This window comes from Trachypithecus francoisi, unplaced genomic scaffold (genome assembly GCF_009764315.1).
Source record: "Trachypithecus francoisi isolate TF-2019V2 unplaced genomic scaffold, Tfra_2.0 Lachesis_group3, whole genome shotgun sequence".
Classification (NCBI taxonomy): Eukaryota; Metazoa; Chordata; class Mammalia; order Primates; family Cercopithecidae; genus Trachypithecus; species Trachypithecus francoisi.
Window position 1 is genome coordinate 79,653,798 of NW_022681468.1, and position 20,942 is coordinate 79,674,739.

At 33.1% G+C, this 20,942-nt stretch overlaps 1 protein-coding gene across 6 annotated transcripts in view; it reads left to right on the forward strand.

Moving 5' to 3' along the window:
- The window catches only part of NOVA1 (NOVA alternative splicing regulator 1), a 153,813-nt gene that overhangs the window by 127,003 nt on the left and 5,868 nt on the right, over positions 1 to 20,942 (forward strand). Inside the window, exon 5 of one of the 6 annotated variants that reach the window (XM_033188372.1) lies at positions 477 to 849. The exons of the other annotated variants lie outside the window; for them this stretch is intronic. Coding sequence (XP_033044263.1) covers positions 477 to 503 — 27 coding nt within the window. The 3' untranslated portion in view covers positions 504 to 849. Of the gene's footprint in view, positions 1 to 476; positions 850 to 20,942 lie in introns of those variants that run through there. 6 annotated transcript variants of the gene reach the window in all.

A 20,942-nucleotide genomic window follows, 5' to 3' on the forward strand; every position in this document is an offset into this window, starting at 1 on the left:
TTTTTACTCTAGATACCTTATCTTTTACTGAGTTTTAATTGTATGGTATAAAAACCTTTTATGAAAACAACTGATTTTGTGTTTTTAATATTTCTTTTGTACTTTATCATTCTGTCTTTTCCAATTGTAAACATGACAAACACAACCACAATAAAAATAAAACGAATGATTTTTCTCAAGGTAAAAAACCCTGGATCTAGAAGAGAAAATCTCCTTAGTAATTTTGCCTTTGAAGCTAAATTTGTATTTTCTTTCATTTATTCTTATAAGAGCATATGAATCTTTATAAAATGGTTTCTTAAAAGGCTAATCATATATTTAAGTTTACTAATATTGTATTTTTACCCTCTAGATAAAGTGCTTGCCAAATCTAAGTTTTGCTATTTTGAAATAAGTCATTTGTAATTTTATATTCTGTCCACTATACTCTGTTATATTGTTACTTATACTCTGTTCTCTTCTCTTCTTGTACAAAGAAGCATAATATCTCCTGGATATCATGAAGCAAGATATAAGAGAAGAACAAAACAAAATCTGTAATTCATTGAAAGAATTGTAATCATCAGTCTTTCATATTATTAATAGTTTGTAATTATTTTTTCCCCAACAGTATTTTCCAGCAGATTCTAATCATGTGGTAGGGCAGAAGGATATGTGTTTTTTGTTGTTCATTTGTTTCTTGTCAACAGTCCCAATTAATATAGCTTTGCTATACTGACTTATATCTGGAAGTGTGTAAACAAGATAAGAAAATAGGTTCTAATATGATCATCTTAAGCTATTTGTAATAAAAAGAACTAATGGATTGTCAATATTCAGAAAACCAAAAATAAAAAACACAGAAAACTATTCAAGGAGTAAGTCTGATCTGCATTTCCAATATTTAAAAATACTTTTTATTCTTTTAAAAATGATGACATGTTTCAGTACATACCGAATTTTACTTTATTAACCTTGAGACCCCTTAACACGTTTCCATAGGTCAGACTGACATACTCTGACTACAGTTTTGTCCTATAATAATTTCCTCCTTAAAACTGAAAGACTATTATATGAGAAGTCTTATAAAATGATGGCATGGTGGCTCACACCTGTAATTTCAACACTTTGGAAGGCCGAGGCAGGAGAATCACTTGAGACCAGGAGTTTTAGACCATCCTGGGCAACATAGCCAAGACCCTGTCTCTAAAAATGTATACATTTTGAAAATTAACTTTTCACAGTGGCACTTGCCTATAATCCTAGCTACCTGGAGGCTGAGGCGGAAGGAGTGCCTGAGCCCAGGAGTTCAAGGCTGCAGTGAGCCATGATCATGCCATTGCTCTCCAGTCTTGTGTGTTAACTTAATTCTCAGTTTTCACATCAGTGAAATTCAAATAATATTGCCTCATAGGGTTGTCATAAGAAGTGAAGAACAGTTACCTCTTCTTAGAACAGTGTCTTGAATGTAACAAGCATCATATAAATGTTAGATTATGTTTAATTTCTTATCTGTCAAGTGAAAAAGATTATTCTTTAACATAGTAAATAATAAAGTAAATGGCTTATTAAAACTTTAGAGTTTTGCCTTTGGAAAGATTCTAGTATTAGTATTGGCTGTTTTTTCAAGTCTAAAATATTTCTGTAATTAAAACCTGTCTGCTTTAAACTACTTTACAATTATTTTCTAGAAAGAGTTCTCAGTTACTTGTTGCCTAAAAGTACATAAAATTGCTCTTCTTCCCCTACTGAAGAAGAAAAGTTATAAGAACTAACAGTTTTACAACTTGTTCTGTACATATGTTGTATATTGTAAGGTACAAGTTTGATATTTTTCTACATATGGAATTTTAAATACAAAGCAGATATAAAGATATAGTAAATAGATCAAATCCTTTAAAGCAACATGTTTAAACTTTCAAATAAAACTTCAACAGAATCAGTAGTGTTCAATCAGTTCTAAGTTATTAATACTAAGTTACTCAGTCACTCCATTAACATTCAACAAAATGGTTTTGTTAATCAGTGGTACCAAAAATTGAATTTTGGTTTTAACCTTAGTCCTTCTTGTTAGCTCTCCTGGGATTTTTCTGAAATTTCATGAAAAGAATAAAAGAATGATTTCAGAAATATGTGTTTATAAACATTTATTTATTTACTGATAAGTTTGAAATTATAGGCATTTATCAAAATGTATAAAACATATGAAAATAGGTAGCTCATATATAGTACCCTTACTGTGGCTACAGAAAAATAAAAATAAAAATAATTGGTCTCACTTTAAATTCATGACCACAAGTCACAAATAGATTCTTAATTCTGTCATTCATAAGCTCATTGACTTTCTTATTCTCTAGATGACTATTTCACAAGTTCTCCTCTCTTTTCAATACTGTACTAATTTTCTATTGCTGTAAAACAAATTACCACAAACTTAGTGGCTTAAGCAGCACACATTTATATTCTTATAATTTCTGTAGGTCAAGAGCCCAGGCATGACTTAAGCCAGACAGGCTGAGCCCTTTGCTTGTGACCTCACAGGGCTGTAATCAGTGTCAGCTGGGCTGCATTCTCTTCTATAGGTTTGACTAATATGCTTCCCTGTTCATCCAGGTTGTTGGCAGCATTCAGTTTTTGTGAGGTTTTTTTTTTTTTTTTTTTTTTTTTAAACCTGTTTCACTGAGGGCCACAACTTATAACTGGCTGTTGGCTACAGGCAATTCTCAGATTCTAGAGGCCACCCACAGTTGCCTGCCACATGACCCTTTCCACAGGGCCTTCAAAACTTGGCTGTTTGCTTCAAGCAAGGCCATTAGGAGAAGCTCTCTCCATTGTATGCCAGCAAAAATGGAGCCTTATATATTGAACCAAATCACAGGAGTAACTTTCTTACCTCCTTTACCCTACAACATAATTTAATCGTGCTAATGACATTGCATCATTTTTTCCATATTCTTATAGTGAGAAGTAAATCATGTGTCCCACTCACACTCAAGGGGAGAAGATAGTACAGGTTGTAACGCCAGTGGGTGGAGATCATGGAAGTTTTCCAAGAATTGTCCCTACCACAACCCCCACAATGTTTCTTGTTTTTTATACTCTCCCAGCTAATGACCTTACTTCCTTTTCTACTTCACTGAGAAAACTGAAGCAATCAAAAGTGAACTTCCACAAACTCATACCAACAACTACTTAATGAAGCAGCATTTATACTCACATAGTCTGCCTTCTCATCAATTACTATAGGTAGATTTTCCCTGCTCTTGTCTAAAACCATTCATTTCAGTTGTCCATTAAACATTCTTCCTTTACTCAAGAACTTTCCTTCATCAATTCTACCTTCTCCTTTTTCTGTCAAGTTTTTGCTCTCTACAGAATCATTCCCATCAGTGTGCAACTGTTTTTTCTGTCATCTTAGAAAGCCAAACAAAACTTTCTTCATGTCACTTCCCCCACCAGCTAATGCCCTGTTTCTTCTACTCCTTTGTAGTAAAACTTACGAAAGTGTTACCTCTACTCTATTTCCCAGTGTTGGTATTCCCATTCTTAAATCCACTTCAGTCAAATTTTTGCCTCCCCCATTCCACCAAAACTCTGCCAAGGACATCAATGATGAGCACTTTGCTAATTCCAGTAGTCTGTTCTTAGTCTACATATTACTTTACCTACCAACAATATTTTTTAAAATTTATCTCTTCCACCTCCTTGATATACTTTCTTTACTTGGCTTCCAGGATACTACACACTTTTGGTTTTCCTCCTGCATGGTTCCACTTTGCTTCTTCTCAGAATCCTTTGCTAGTTTATTCTCTTATTTCTATATACTTAATGATGAAGTGCTCCAAGTCTCAATACTTGGGAATTCTTCTGAGTCTTAATTCTTTGTCTTTCTCTATTACCTTGGCTTTTATATGCTGACATCTGCAAAATTTATGTCTCTGTTGTGGGACAAAAGTACTGTTACCTTAGTCCATTTTGTGCTGATGTAAGAGAATACCTGTGATGGTAATTTATAAAGAACAGAACATTTTTTCTCACAGCTCTGAAGGCTGGGAAGTCCAAGATCAAGGCACTGGCATCTGATGAGGGCTTTCTTGCTGTGTCTTGAAATCGCAGAAGACAGAAATACATAAAGGGGATGAACACTGTGTTCCTACATGGCTGAAGAGCAGAAGAGAGAAAACTCACTCCTGAAAGCTCATTTTGTAGTGTTATTAATCAAGTCCTCATGACTTAAACACCTCCCAAAAGGCCCCACCTCCCAAAACTGTTGCATTGAGGATTAAGTTTCCAACACATGAATTTTGGAATGGACAAAAACATTCAAACCATAGCAACCATGAACTAAAGAAGCTTTATCTTTATTATTCCTCACATGTGCAGACTTATTACCTAATTTTATGTTCAGAATTTTACATTTTGTTTTCCCAGAGATGTCCCCTAAAGTTGTACAACTTTATAACAACTTTATGCTTCAGGCCCCACATAACTTGTAGATCACCAGATCTCAAAGTGAAACTCCAGACTATGTCCAGTTCCCCACTGGTTCTTTCCACTTACATACCTAATTGAGATCTTAAATGCAGTAAGTCCAAAAACTACCCCTAACCTGTTCCTTTTAAAATAAGTCAGTTTTTTATTTCTTTACTGCCACCTGAAATAGTTTACCATTTCACTGGGTAAAAGTCAAAATCTCCAAAATGACCTTAGTTAACTTATAAGAAAAGGCCTTTGCCACACTATCTCTATTTCCTGCCACTCACCTCCTCACTTATGTTGCCCCAACCACATTGATATTTGTTGCCCCTTGCAGACATCAGGCATAACCTCACCTCAGTATTTTTCTCTTGCTTTTCTCTGCATGAAATTTTCTTATCATAGAGATCTGCTTGGCTAACATCTTCATAACTTTCTAGTCTGTTCAAAATTCACCTTCTCCATAGGACTTACCTGACCTCCTTATATGGCAACCTGGCCTCCCCCTTCCCGCCACACTCCTGATTCCCTTTGTCTTGCTGTTTTTTAAGCTTTTTTCCATTGCCTCATGAATACTGAATACATAGCTTCTTATCATGTTTATTGTGTCCTGTGTTTCTTACTCTCCGAGTAAACTAAATTGCATGAGGATAGGGATTTTTTCTGTTTTATTCTCTGATGTATGTGAAGCACTAGCCTGGGACATAATAGGTCCTCAGTAAATATTTGTTGAATGACTAGCATTAGTTGAAAGAATAGACTTACAAGGCTATATGTTCTAAAATTCTTTGTTTTTTTACAATATTTGAAATGAAATTTTGCATAGAATTCTCTCTGAAAATATAAACCAACTAGAAAAGGATCATTTTAGTTGAATGAAGAGGTTAAGCTAAAAGAACATAGCCTTCTTAGCTTGACGTCTATTTTATGCCTTACAGTATTCAGAGCACAATTTGAAAACCAGTTGGGCACTTGTCTCAAATACAAATATTATCATAATTCTCCAACAAAATATAAAAATTAGGGCTGGGTGCAGTGGCTCATGCCTGTAATCCCAGCACTTTGGGAGGCTGAGGCAGGTGGATCACTTGAAGTCAAGAGTTCAAGACCAGCCTGGCCAACATGGTGAAACCTTGTCTCTACTAAACATACAAAAAATGAGCTGGGTGTGGCAGCGCACGCCTGTAATCCCAGCTACTCAGGAGGCTGAGGCAGGAGAATTGCTTGAACCCGGGAGGCGGAGGTTCCAGTGAGCTGAGATCACGCCATTGCACTCCAGCCTGGGCAACAGGGCTAGACTCCATCTCGAAAAAGAAAAATTAATTTATATTTCTTTCAGCATATATGTGTGAGTAGTGTATTGTGTTTGTGTGATATCAAGATAATGGTCATCAGAAATATATAAGAAGGTCCTAGAAATATAATGACATCCATTTTTAATGAATGTATTGACTTTGTTATGTATATTAGATTTCATGTGCTTTGCTTATCATTAGGATGAGAGTTATGAAATTGCTGATATTTGATTGTAATTTCCTGTGGCTCAACCTAGTATGTATCATATACATATCAAAATTGCAAACATTCCTAGAAATAAATTGAATCAAAAACACTGAATTCATATTAAATAATATACAATTTTTATATAAGGGCATGAAACACTCCCTTAATAAATGGATAGCCTTATTATAATTTTTGTGGGGAAGATTTAATATAGAAATATCAATCCTTTTAAAATTAAAATATAAACATGTTACAATTTTCATCATATTCCCATTTTTAAAAGAATTATCAAGAAACTAGTAATATTGAGATCACCCAGCATTAAAATTTACTATAAATGTGTCACAATAAAAGTGACATACAAATAGATGCAATTGATAAATGAAGTATATAGATATTTTTGAAATAGATCCAAGTAAGTCATGCATCACGGATATGTTCTGAGAAAAGTATCATAAGCAATATTGTTGTGTGAACATCATAGAGTGTATTTACATGAACCTAGATGGTATAGCCTATTACAATACACAGCCTGTTGCTCCTAGGCTACAAACCTATACAGCATGTTACTGTACTGAATACCGCAAGCAATTGTAACAGTGGTATTTGTATATCTAAAGATATCTAAACATAGAAAAGATAATGTGTTGGCTACTACATCACTAGGCAATAGGAACTTTGCAGCTCCATTATAATCTCATGGGACCACCATATATGTGGCCTGCCATTGATGAAAACGTCACTATGCAGCACGTGACTATATATGGGAACTTAATGTATGATAAAGAAAAACAGTGTGATCTAAGGATTTGGAGAACTGTGGTCTTGAGCCATAATACCTGGCTTCCAATCAAATCTTTGTTACGTCCGAAGTTTATAATGTGTGAGGCCACATTTTTTGTTTTGCCATGCATGTTTTCTCATTGTAAAATATGGATACCTACCTCGCAGAGTTGTCATGACTTTTTAATGAACGAATGCGTGAGAAATATTTAGAACACTGTCTGGTCCAGAGTAATATATAAGTGTAATTTTAATTCATTATTAAAAAGGATGTTTTATTTTATAAATGGTGCTGGTATATTGACTGTCCACCTGAAAGAAAATAAATTTCCACCTCAGACCATATGCAGAAATAAATCTCAATGCATTCAAGATTGAAACTGTAAGACTATTTGAAATTATGGTGTACGAAATCAAGGATGACTTAAGCAAGAAGAAAATCCAAAACATAAAAGAGAACGCTACCAGATTTGAGTATATAAACAGTTATTATTTTTGGTATAGCAGAATACACCATTAATAAGCAAAAGAAAACAAAAAATATGTTGAACACGTGACAATTAATTAGTATCTCAGCTATACAAAGAACTCCTAGGTTCATATGAAAACCCAATATAAAAATGAAAAGGCAATTTACAGAAGAGGGAATGGAAATGTACAATACAGATATAAAAACATGTTTAACCTCACCAGTTATCAGGGAAATTGGAATCAACATCACACAATTGCACTATTTTAAATCAGATAGACAAAACTTTATGTTTGTGTATAATACACATATCAGAAATGCAAGATGTATGTGTGTGTTTATAAATCTAAAGTACTGGCAAAGATACAAGAAATAAACATGCTCATACAATGTTGATGTAAGAAATGCTACAACATTACAGCTTTTGAGATCTATCCTGTAAAACTTACTGCACCAATACATAGAAACATATACAAGAATGTATGTGTGATAAAAGTTGGGAAGCAATTTCACCCTTAATCACTGGAGAGTGATTAAATAAATTCTGATATTGCAGAATAGTATGTGGTGAAGCTATTTAAAATGCTGAGTTAGATCTGCATAAACTAGCCTAGAGTAGTGTCATACAATATGAAGAAAATTAAGTTACTAAGAAACATTTTGCCCTATCTTTAATAGTCAAAAAACTTTGTTCATGTATTATTAGAGTGATGAAAAGGAATATGAAAATTACTACATTTACTTCTTATATCTCTACTTTGTTTTTAAAATGTAACAGAGGATACAAAAGAGAATGGAAAAAAAAAATCCTTACTTCAGTTATGTCATATGCAATGTTTTAAAGAAGATAAAGCAGTGATTTCCCAAGGGGAAAACTAGTTGTCTTTGACATTACATGTGCATTTAAGCTACTTGGCTTCTTGATTTCCTACTCTTTTGATGCTTTATTGAGGTCAAGAAGGCTCACTGGGTAGAGGCTTCAGGCCTAGAGGAAGCACTGACTGGCAAAGGGAGTGGCAGTTGCTTCATATTTTAAAGTTATGCCAAATTAAATGATTGCATAATATATGTAATATTTTTATTTATCCTTTAGAGTTAAAACATGAAAAATACTCAACCCTAGCTTTATATCAAAATTACCTATGTAGATTATTAATTAATAGACCTATTATGAGATTTTGCATCTATATTTGAACAGCCAGATATTTCATGAAGCTTCTTGAAATGTTTGGGAAACACTTATATGATAAGAGCACATTAGTTTATAATAAATTGATAATTGTGTACTATGTGACACTGTCTCTTTTTTTCAAGTGTTAATTCATCAAGACTTTACCATGAAACAACATACACACTTTGTGATTTGAAAAATACTAAATTCGTACAAAAATTGACAGGTAGGGATTAGTTTCAGCATTGAGATTAGTTAGGATTTACTACTTAATACAACTTAAATCTATGAAGGGTTATTATACAAAGGATGATTATCCTTTTAGATATAATTAGTGAATGTGAAGGCCTGGGACATTATTGTATACTACTGTAGACTTTATAAATACTATAGACTCAGGGCACACTGAATTTACAAAAAGAAAAATCTTTTTTTTGATAATAAATTAACCTTAGCTTAGTACTTTTGACTATTACTAAATAGAGTTAGAGTTTCTCTTAGAGATTTTTATATGCAGATTACATTAGGAGTTTTGGGGGTGTTTTTGTTTTTTGAGATGGAGTTTCACTCTTGTTGCCCAGGCTGGAGTGCAATGACACGATCTCGGCTCACCTCAACCTCCCCCTCCCAGGTTCAAGAGATTCTCCTGCCTCAGCCTTCCGAGTAGCTGGTATGACAGGCATGAGCCACCATGCCTGGCTAATTTTGTATTTTGTATTTTGTTTTGTTTTTTAGTAGAGATGTTAGTTGGCTGTTGGTCAGGCTGGTCTTGAACTCCCGACCTCAGGTGATCTGCCCGCCTCAGCCTCCCAAAGTGCTCGGATTACAGGCATGAGTCACCAAACCCAGCCTACATTAGGAGTTTTTAAGGTCGTTTAGCAATGCTCTTGCCAAAAATTATCGATATGATTAAATAAATGCTTCCTACCCATATTCATTCTGTTGCAGACTTCTGAGTTTGCTAGGGTGCTGTAGTGTAGATAGTCTATTATCCATACCAGTGATGGGAATCGAATCTCCCTTAGGGCAAGTTAACAATACCACTGAAAGCAGCACACCATTAATATTTTCAGGTTAGTATTACAACACAGTATTTAGTAAATACCAGGTTATGTGACCTCCCAAAATCCCTTTTAAAAGTGTGATTTTATCTGAAGGCCTTTTTAAGTTTATGAAAAGCCTAAGACTTTCAGATTGAAGAAAGTGGTACACATCAGGGAAAAGAGTTAATGAAATAGTCGCTCTGTAACATTCCTTATTTTACATCCCATATATGGCTTAGGCATTGTAAAATGCATAGAATACTGTGTCTAGTATTGGCTCATATTAGGTAGATTTGCAAGATTCTCTGGACGACTTAGTAAGCAAAGGTGGTTTCTCTGTTTCATCAAAGTTTTCTCTGCAGCCATAACTGCAGTAATTCTTGCACACAGTATATTCTCAAGACAGAACATTATGCATGCCTTTATATAACCACACCATTTAATGTCTCCTTATTCCACAATGTGTACTTATTTTCTTGTTTTGTGTGTGTATACAGTTCAATAGAATTTTTCATTTTTCAAGCAAAGCCGTATAAAATTGAAAATATCTAAAATAGCAAAATTTGATGGTTATCAAGTTTATTTTAAACATTTTTATTTTTTAAAGAATGCTTAGATATGTGAATGTGTTCAGATTATTCTCTCAGATAAAAGTAATTTTGCAAAACTGGGGAGTTTGATACCTTCTCGCTTTGGAATAAAAAAAGTGTTTTTCCTTTTGACCTCAGAAATTTATAATTGGCCTTTTTGGTTATTAATTTTTCTAATTTTTTATCACTAGGAATTTTTCAGGAGACAATAAGTTGATCATTTTCATTTATTCTGCATCTAATGCCTTATAATTCATTTTATTGGTGTTTGGTTTCGTTCATATTTCTTATTCAATTACTATTTAAAAATATTTTTGAAAAAGAAAACATTCCTTTTTATTACCTGGCTTCAAATTGCTTTTAGCCGAGTAACAGAAGTTTTAAAATTAGTGTATTCTTATATATGATTTATTAAATATTATAAATGAACTATTTCACCCACATATATAAAAAGAATATTGTTTGTAATAGTATAGTTTGTTAAATTGCAGATGTGCTTCAGTGATCTTTTAAATGTAAATCAATGTTTATATGGTTATTTATGTCAAGTATTAATGAAATAATGTATAATATTTTCATTTTCTTAATGACAGTCATTTGGGATAGTAAATAATCAACCTCCCATTACTAGTAAGATACTGAAATGTAGGCGTTTTTTTTTTGTTTAAATAAGTATTGCCTTTAGGAAAACTGTTGGTGAAATTAATAAGAAATATATAATTCACCTAATCTGTAAATATAAAATACCTGTAAGTAATTATAATTTAATAAATCATTTCAAAAAACATCAGACTTTTCAACTAATATTTAATTTTAATGGTAAAAATGACAATCAAAAATGCATAAAGATACAATAAAAATCCAAATTGTGCAAGTTTTCCTTATAACTTAATTCCCTAGATACATAAGTTTAAACAGAGATGGATTTTCAAACATAGTTGAGACATTTACTTCCAATGTTATCTTATTTAGTTTGGTTACGTCATAGAGTATTAAACCATAAACTCAAATTTTTAAAAAGTTGTTTATTCCTAGATTAACTTTATTTTCTAAATAAAGTGTGTTTTTTATAAACGGTCATTCAGGTTAGATGCATGATTTTCATTTAAAACTATGATTTTGAATTTTTCTACTTAAAAATTTTAAAATATTTTCTAGATGTTCTTTTCTGTCATTTATCAACTCACTATTTTATGGTCATGCATATTTTACAGTCATTTGCTTAATGATGGGGATATATTCAGAGAAATGCAGCATTAGGTGTTTTTGTCATTGTGCATACATCATGGAATGTACTTACACAAACCTGGAAGGTATAACCTAATACACACCTAGGCCCTTGGTATAACCTATTGCTTCTAGGTTACAAATCTGTACAGCATGTTACCTTAATAATACTGCAGGCAGTTTAACACAATATTAACTATTTGTATAGCTAAACATATCAAAACAAAAAGGTACATTAAAAATATTAAAAATACAGAATAAAAGATAAAAAATGGTACTCCTATATATATAATACATGTATAACATGTAATATATATAATATAATATAATATACTCCTGTATAGGGAACTTACCATGAATGGAATTCACAGGGCTAGAAATTGCTCTGGGTGAGTCAGTGATTGAGCAATGAGTGAATGTAAAGGCCTGGGACATTACTGTACTCTACTGTAGACTATCAACACTGTACACTTAGGGCACATTAATTGTATAAAAATGAACTTACTTTCTTTAATAATTAACCTTAGGTTAGTATAATTTTTTGCTTCATGTATTTTTTAATGTTTTTGCTTTTTGGCTCTTTTGACTTTTAAACACTTAGCTTAAAACACTAATATATTGTCCAAAAATATTTTCTTTTATCTTATTCTGTACACTTTTTTCTTGTTTCCTTTCAGCATTTGTTTTAGGTTCGGGTAATTTTACATGGGTAATTTGCATGTCGCTGAGGTTTGGTGTATGAATGATCCCAGATAGTGAGCATAGTGCTCAATAGGTGGTTTTCCAACCCATTCCTCCTCTCAACCTCTCCCCTCTGGGAGTCCCAGTGTCTATTGTTGCCATCTTTATGTCCATGTTTACTCAATGTTTAGTTTCCTCTTGTAAGGGAGAACAATCAGTATTTGGCTTTCTGTTTCTGCATTAATTTGGCCTCCAGATACATTGATGTTGCTGCAAAGGACATAATTTTCTTCTTTTTTACAACTGTATAGTGTTCCATAGTGTGTATGTATCACATTTTACTTATCCAGTCCACCGTTGATGGGCATATAGGTTGATCCCATGTCTTTGCTATTTTGAATAGTGTTGTGATGAACATACTAGTACATGTGTCTTTTTTGTAGAGTGATTTATTTTCCTTTGGATATATACCCAGCGGTGAGATTGCTGGGTCAAATGGTAGTTCTGTTTCAAGTTATTTGAGAAATCTCCACACTGCTTTCCGCAGTGGCTGAACTAATTTACATTTCCACCAGTAAAATAAAAGTGTTCTCTTTTCTCTGCAACCTCTCCAGTATCTGTTATCTTCTGACTTTTTAATAACTATTCTGACTGATGTCAGATGATGTCTCATTGTGGATTTGATTTGCATATCTCTAACAATTAGTGATGTTGAAAATTTTTTCATATATATGTTGGCCACATGTTTGTTGTCTTTTGAGGCATGTCTGTTCATGTCCTTTGCCCATTTTTAATGGGGTTGTTTGTTGCTTTTTTTCTATTTAGTTTCTTTTCTTTTTGTTTTACTTTTAAAACTTTTTAATTAAAAACTAGGACACAAAAACTAAGACACACATTAGCCTACTCCTACACAGGGATGGTATCACCAGTGCCACTGTCTTCCCCCTCCACATCTTGTCCCACTGAAAGATCTTTGGGGGCAGTAATACACATGGAGCTATCCTCTCCTATAATGACAATATGTTCTTCTGGATTACTTCCTGAAGGACCTGCCTGAGGCTGTGTTATAGTTAACTTTTCTTTTTTAATTAGTAAATGGAATACAGTCTAGAATAATGATAAGAAGTATAGTGTAGTAAATATATAAGCCAGTAACAGTCGTTTATCATCATTATCAGGTTTTATGTACTGTACACAATTGTATGTGCAATACTTTGTGTACAACTAGCAGAACAGTAGGTTTGTTTACACCAGCATCACCACAAACATATGGGTAATGCTTTGTGATAGGACATTAACAAGGGTTACAATGTCACTAGGTGACAGAAATTTTTCAGCTCCATTATAATCCTGTAAGATCACCATACATGGTCTGTCGTTGGACCAATCTTTGTTATTTGGTGCATGACTGTATATACATTTAAATATTTTGTATTTTTATACTACCACTGGACTTCAACCCCTATGAAAGCAGAGATCTTATCCTTTTCATTTACCCCTACATCCCCAACATTTGGAATTATACCTGGCACGTAATAGCCACTCAATAAATAATTGTGCAATAAATTCCAGAAATGTGCTAAAATTGTTTTTGCATTGTTCTACTTTTCGAGGATTCATTTATTCTGCAGCCTAATTTTGGACAATTGTTCCATTTCCTTTTGTTACACTGCTTTTAAAAAATAAGACCAAGTGTGTATGGTAAGAGAAAAAAACTCATCTGAAATGCAATCTCTATTGATCTCTTTCTGTTTTACCTGAATATAATTACATACTTTTACATTATTTAACCCAAACTACATGTGTGTGTGTGTGTGTGTGTGGTGTGTGTGTGTGTGTATTCAACTTTGCATTGGTATTTTTTACATCATTTTATAATTTCATATAGTGCCTGCATACTGTCCTTCGTATATGACATTCTGTGTTGTGACTTTTAAACACTTAGCTTAAAACACTAATACATTATGCAGTGTACTAGTGTTCATTGCACAGTGGACTAATACATTGTACAATGTCCTCTGTTTTGGAAATTTCCCCAGGAGAATTGCAGAAGGAGAGAAACAAAGCGAAAGATTAAACCCATTTCATAACTTGATGAATACTAAAAAGACAATATATACTGACACCAACGTTTTAAAAAAGAAAAAGACTAATAGTTTACCCCCTCCCTGATTTATATTTGCTTTATTTTTTACTTGATGGTCAATTTTGCTGCTCTACCTTGAATAGATCTTTGATCATTTTAGAAATTAAATATTTTCCTACCTAATTCTTTAATTTTCATTATTTAACAATTTGCTTCACTTTTACTTCCCCCTAAATAATTTCATCTATTCCTATGACTTTAAATACAATTTATATGTTAACTCCCACATTTCCCCTAGCCTCCGGCCCCATAATCAACCACTTATTTGGCATCTTCACTTGGATGACTGATAGGCATTTTAAGCTTAAAATGGATAAAATAGAAATTCTTCCATCCTCATCTTTCAGCCCTTTTCCACCATCTACTTCAGTGAACAGAGCCCTATTTTTATTTTCATAGCTACTTTTTACTTTTTAATTTTAATGTTTAATTTACAACAATAAATTGAAAACATTAGTTTTCATTTCAAATATTCAAATATGTTTAATACATTTTTTGCTAATCAGAATTAAGAACTGTGAACATGTGTCTTATAACATGTGCCCTGAAAGAGCTAGGCTAAGAAGAGGTGATTTAAAATAATAATGATTTCAAAGAGCTTTTTGTTAACACATGGATGATGAAGACTTACAGGCCTTTCAACAATTTAACTTCAATATAGTAAAATCTGGTTTAGTAAGCATTAAGAAGACAGTACCCCAAATTATTTTCACTTTTAAATAATGGGCTTCCCTGCAATAGTTTATTATTATATGACCTTCATAGTTTTTTTAATAGTTACTTAACTTCTAGTAGTTTTCTTTTTTGAAATAATTATGTCTAGAGTGCTCATCATCTCAACATAACAGGAATAGTTTCAAGTGTTTCTCTTCTGTTCCTCCTTCTCCTAGAAAGCGTAGGTTTTCTTTTCTGTTTTTCTTATTCCTAAGTTATATCCCTCCCTGGGATATAGTGTTGTATATCTTTAAATTTTGAATCATGTTTCAGGGGCAAAGTGAAATAATGTGTTAAATGGAAAAAGAAGTAAGTTAAATTTTGCCTTTAGAAAATTTTCTGGGTAATTCAGTGGGGAGTTGAAGGAGGGGCTTATTGAAGAGTTTTGAACAGAATTTTCTCATAATGCTAAAATAAAGACTACTTATCCTCAGTCTCACTAAGTTGCCTGATTTTGTAGATGATGAAACTGAAGTGATTTGAGAAAGATCACATAGCAGAGCCAGGGTGAGACCACATATCTATTAACGGCCAAGTCTATATTTTTATTATACTACACTATGCTTTAGATAGGATAAAGTAATAAGACTGAAGAATAGCACAGAATAGGACATATAGATCTAGGGAGCAGGGGAAGTCACAGATAGCTCCTAAGCTTAAAATCTGAGTTGGCAGTGGGTGAAGGGTAAAAATACATGAGACAAGGCAGCGTGGTATTTTATGAGAGATATTAGACATTGCTATGAAAACTGTTCTGCCTTTGATTTGGTTATCAAAAGTAGAGTAAACAAACTAGTGGAGAGTTAGAACTGCTTTTTTAATTCTTTTTGGATACTTCTATTCATGTAAATCTGTTGTACATATTTTATCAAATCAGTGCATTCACACAGGCAGTTATTTATTTGAAGTCTATAGTCAAAAGAAAGGATGCCGTTTTTTCAATTTGCTTTGTTCAACAATTCAATGTAGATTCCCCAAAACGGCACATGTATCTCCATTGGATACTACTAAGTGGAGCCTCAGTAGCCTAAATGGTAATACATTGGGAAAATAAAAAGCATTTATCTGGTTAGATTATATAGTGTATACCATGGTAAAAAGTAAATTAATCTACTTGTTTTTCCTCACCAGAACTATGATATCTTGACTATTAAGTTTAAGAGATAAAATGAAATGTCAGTATTTTGATAGGCAAATAATGTATGATATAACAAGAATGTAAAAATATTTTCAAAGATACTTTTTGGTCAGTTAAAAATTATAGAAGCCCTCAAAATTATAGAAATTATCATAATTCAATTCAAATTTATTTAAGCAAAAAAGAGAGTTGTATTTCCTCTGTGCTGGCTTTAGACATGGTTAGATTCAGATGCCAAAAAATGCTGTCTTATTTTTATCTAAGTTAACTTCATTTTCAGTCAGGTTCTTCCTTTTCTCATAGTAGTGGTAAGATAGCCACTAGCAATGACAGGCTGCTGTTCTACTAGATTAGGAACACAAATATCTCTTTACCGACAAGTTTACCAAATTATCATGCTCTTGTTTGGCCATCCTGTGTCATGTGCTCAAACCCAAACCAGTAAAGGTTATGGGTGTGAGTATAGCAATATGTCAGACCTGGGTCATGTTTTTACTTCTAAAGCGAGCTTGTCCAACCTGCGCCCCAGGATGGCTTTGAATGTGGCCCAATACAAATTTGTAAACTTTCTTAAAACTTTTCTATTTTTTTCTTGGCATTTTTTAAAGCTCTTCAGCTATCATTAGTGTTAGCGTATTTTATGTGTGACTTGAGACAATTCTTCCAGTGTGACCCAGGGAAGCCAAAAATTGGATACCCTTGTTCTAGAGGTATTGAAAGATTGTCAGCCTTATCTGAGGCAGGTACACTAAGAATGAGAAAGGGGGTTTTCTAGAGGAAAACTGGGGTTCTGTTGCCAGAAGAAGAATGATTGGACACCAACTGAATGACTGAGTAAAATAACAGGTATCCACTGTTGATAGGAATTGCTTTATAAGTGTAATGTCATGTATGTGTAGTAAATATGGCAGCCCTAAATAAAATAATTCATACTATTATTTGGGAGCTCTCAAATTATAATGGAACTTGTTTTGCATTTACTTCAATATATGCTTTTATTAAATAGTTTTTTTTATTTTTCTGCCATGATAATGAAGAAATATGATACCTATAGATAATCTCATTCCTTTATAGCCATAAAACCATCATGAGTTGGAGTTCTTGTTTGTCAAAAGAGTAAATATATCTTAATGTCTATTTTTAATTAGAAACATATCAATGTTAAAATCTATTTATGTGGTATTTTTAAAACTCATAGGATTCTTACAGAAGTTCTTTTGTGATTGCACATAGAGAAATTGTAACTTTATTACTTTTGTTCTGAATGACAGTTGATGCTAGCATAATTAGTATAATTATATTGTTAATCTTTCTCTTTTATTTGATATAACAAATAAGTTGTGAGTCTAGAATAAGGAATATTTAAGTAAAGGTTATTTTAATTTAAAAGTAGTAGTTTTAAGCTGAGTACAGTGGCTCACACCTGTAATCCCAGCTACTCAGGAGGCTGAACCAGGTGGATCGCTTGAGCCCAGGAGTTCGGGGCTGCAGTGAGCTATGGTTGTGCCACTGCACTCCAGCCTGGGTGATAAAGGGAGACCCTCCTCTCCAAAAATAAATAAATAAATAAAATTATTGAAGCAGTTCATCACTGCTAAAATGGGTTTAGATTTGAAATAGGAACTGTCCAATACAGAAATAGCAGTGACCAAATGTATGGAAATATTTGGTTGTGAAAGAAGAGTGTACGGATGTTACACATATGTGAAAGACCATTAGGGAAATATCTTCATCTCTCAAGGATTTTCTTTTCTTTCTTTTTCTATTTAAACTTTGTGTCTCCTTTATAGCCTTTATATACTTCTGTGCCAGCACCTTTAAGACTCCTGCACTGATACACACTCATTTTCTACATCTATAAGCTCTTTAAAGGCAGGAACAGTGTCATATATATCCTTTATCTCCAGCTTTCAACACAGGGCTTGGGCCATTCAGTAAGCATTTATAAATGATTAGATGGATGCTAGCAAATATAATCACAACTCTGAAGGGAAATCCGATTTGTAACTGTCAAGAACATATCTGATTTAGTTTTATACATGTTATACCAAATAATTTGTATGCCATTGAAGATCAGTTCTTTTCTCCCAATTCTTTAGAAATAAGAATATGTATATTCATTTCAGCCAGCACATTAACAGACTTCACCAGTGAAAATGAATCCATGTACACAGTTAGAATTTGTTATTTGTCATTTCAGTTGGAAGTTAAATACTATCAATGTACAGACGTTGTTTTGGTAAATGCCTTTATCTAAGAAGTAAGAGAAAATAATCTATCTTATATAATTATCTTTGCTTCTCCTCTGTTTTTTCCCACCAGTAGTCAGTTATCCACCACCTCAAAGCTTCCATGTCTTTCTGTCTCACTTTTCCGTAACTCTGGCCCGACACTTAAAATGTAAATATAACACTACTCTCCTTGTAATATTATTTAACTAGATTTCAGTTTTTTGTCTCAACTTCTTTTCAGAGAGTCTGTTTCCTATCTCTGCCCATATTAGATTAATATTGTGTGCAAATAGATATATTTTTTATATGAATATATTTTTTAATTCTTCAGAGAAAAAAAGTGTAAGGCAAAGAGGATTCTCATGTTCTTTTGTCAAAAATAAAAATTGGGTGATAAATGCCTTGTGTAAGCTATTAAGTATTTACTTTTATTAAATTTTGAAAACTTTTTATGTTTATGTTTCCATTAATTTTCTAAATTTGGTAGTCTTATACAGAATAGCATATTGCCTAAAATTAGAAAATGCTATATATTGTAATTACTAAGATGCAAACACTAAGTCTGCTCTTAAGTCATAACACATCTTTAGTTTTTTTAATCTTACCAACAAAATTTGGGGCCACATCAATATTTAATTAAACATTGATTGTGGTTGACAGATTTTTTTATTTAAGATTCTTTGAAATGGTTAAACACAAATTCAGAAGAAGGTATTAACTACATAAAAGCACCTTTAATATAAAGATAGACATTGTCATATAATTCTTCAGTTTTCAAAGATATGGATATTTTTGGAAGGTGTTTACTGTCATTAAAAGTTAACACTACTTCGAATTATGTGTTATTTCAAAGTTTTTGAGTATTGGCCGGGCGTGGTTGTAATCCTAGCATTTTGGGTGGCCGAGGCAGGCGTATCACCTGAGGTCAGGAGTTCGAGACCAGCCTGGCCAACATATAGTGAAACCCCTCTCTACGAAAAGAATACAAAAATTATATGGGCGTGGTGGCACAAGCCTTTTAATCCCAGCTTCTTGGGAGGCTGAGGCAGCAGAATTGCTTAAACCCAGGAGGCGGAGGTTGCAGTGAGCCGAGATCACACCACTGCACTCCAGCCTGGGTGACAGAGCAAGACTCCGTCTCTCAAAAAATAAATTAAATAAATAAATAAATAGAAATAAAACTTTGAGTATTGAAAAGAAAGAAAAATAAATAAAGGGATTTTTTTGTTTTTGTTTTTGTTTTTGTTTTTAAAGACAAGCTGATGTTCAATAATGTAAGTGCAGTGCCCACATGTGCAAGTTGTTTTAGAGAATAGTTTTAGAGTTAAAAAAAAAAAAAAAACTATGAAAAAACATATATAATGTGAGACTGATTTGGCATGTGCTAGAAATTAATATCTTCACACATGTCATAGAGTGAATGTTATAAAATTTCATTACCTTTTATTATCAGCCTATAATTAACCTTTTCTGTGCTGTTCTGCTTCAGGGTGGTTATCACACAGGAAATCATTACATTGAACAAAACAAAAATGATTACTTATAACTTAAAATAACATAAGACTAGGTCTTTTGAAAGTCTTGGCCGATTAATACGTTTTTCTTCATTAAAAATACGTTAAAGCACTGCAGTTTGCCAGTACATAATGTCCTTTTTTTTTTTTTTTTTTTGAGACGGAGTCTTGCTCTGTCGCCCAGGCTGGAGTGCAGTGGCGCCATCTCAGCTCACTGCAAGCTCCACCTCCCAGGCTCACGCTATTCTGCCTCAGCCTCCCGAGTAGCTGGGACTACAGGTGCCCGTCACCATGCCTGACTAATTTTTTTGTATTTTTAGTAGAGACGGGGTTTCACCGTGTTAGTCAGGATGGTCTCGATCTCCTGACTTCATGATCCGCCCACCTTGGCCTCCCAAAGTTCTGGGATTACAGGCGTGAGCCACTGCACCCGGCCCATAATGTCTTCAATAATATTACCAAAAGGTTATCATTTTGAAAAGAATTGCTTATTCATAAAAATACAATCATATTTAACATTCAGATACTTAAATCCTTAAAAGTGCATTTTATCAGTATTTCATGTGTACAGGATAAAAATAAAGATGATTGTAATTCATCTATATCATTGGTATAGTATATATCATGGTTTAACTTCCTAATTGTAACACATTAACTTTTCAGACAAATAATTTTCTACAAAAAGAAGCTCTGAGCAAAATTAACAAATATTATAAAAATACTTCTCAGTCTATTTCTTGAAACTGAATCCACTTAATCAGGGAATATGAAGTTTATGTTTAACATTCCCAAGAAAACTTAGACTATTTCTCAAACTTTCTAAGTTCTTGAAAACTTGGACTATTTTCCAATAAGTGAAATGATTATATAAACAAATTATAATTAAACAAAGTAAATTTCTTGTATTACTGTAAATTGTGTGTATGGAAATAAAATGAGTTGTGTGTGTGTGTGTGTGTGTGTGTGTTATATGTATAAATATATTTATGAGGTGACTTGGTTTAGAATTTGCATTTATACTTTCTCTGCTTGCTACCTTCCAGAACAAAATTGCCTAAAATGCATGGCTGTATTTCTTTAAAATATTCTTATCCAAATTTGTGTTTTAAAGATAGCATTAGAGATGCTTGCTAAAAATTAGTTAATGAAATCTCTCATAGAATACCTCAAACAACTAAATGTCCTGCTCAAATTTTAGCACATTTTTTTAGCCTGCCCATTTTAATGTCTGGAACAAGGAAAGCTTACTTCAGTGCTTTGTCAGTGACACAACAATC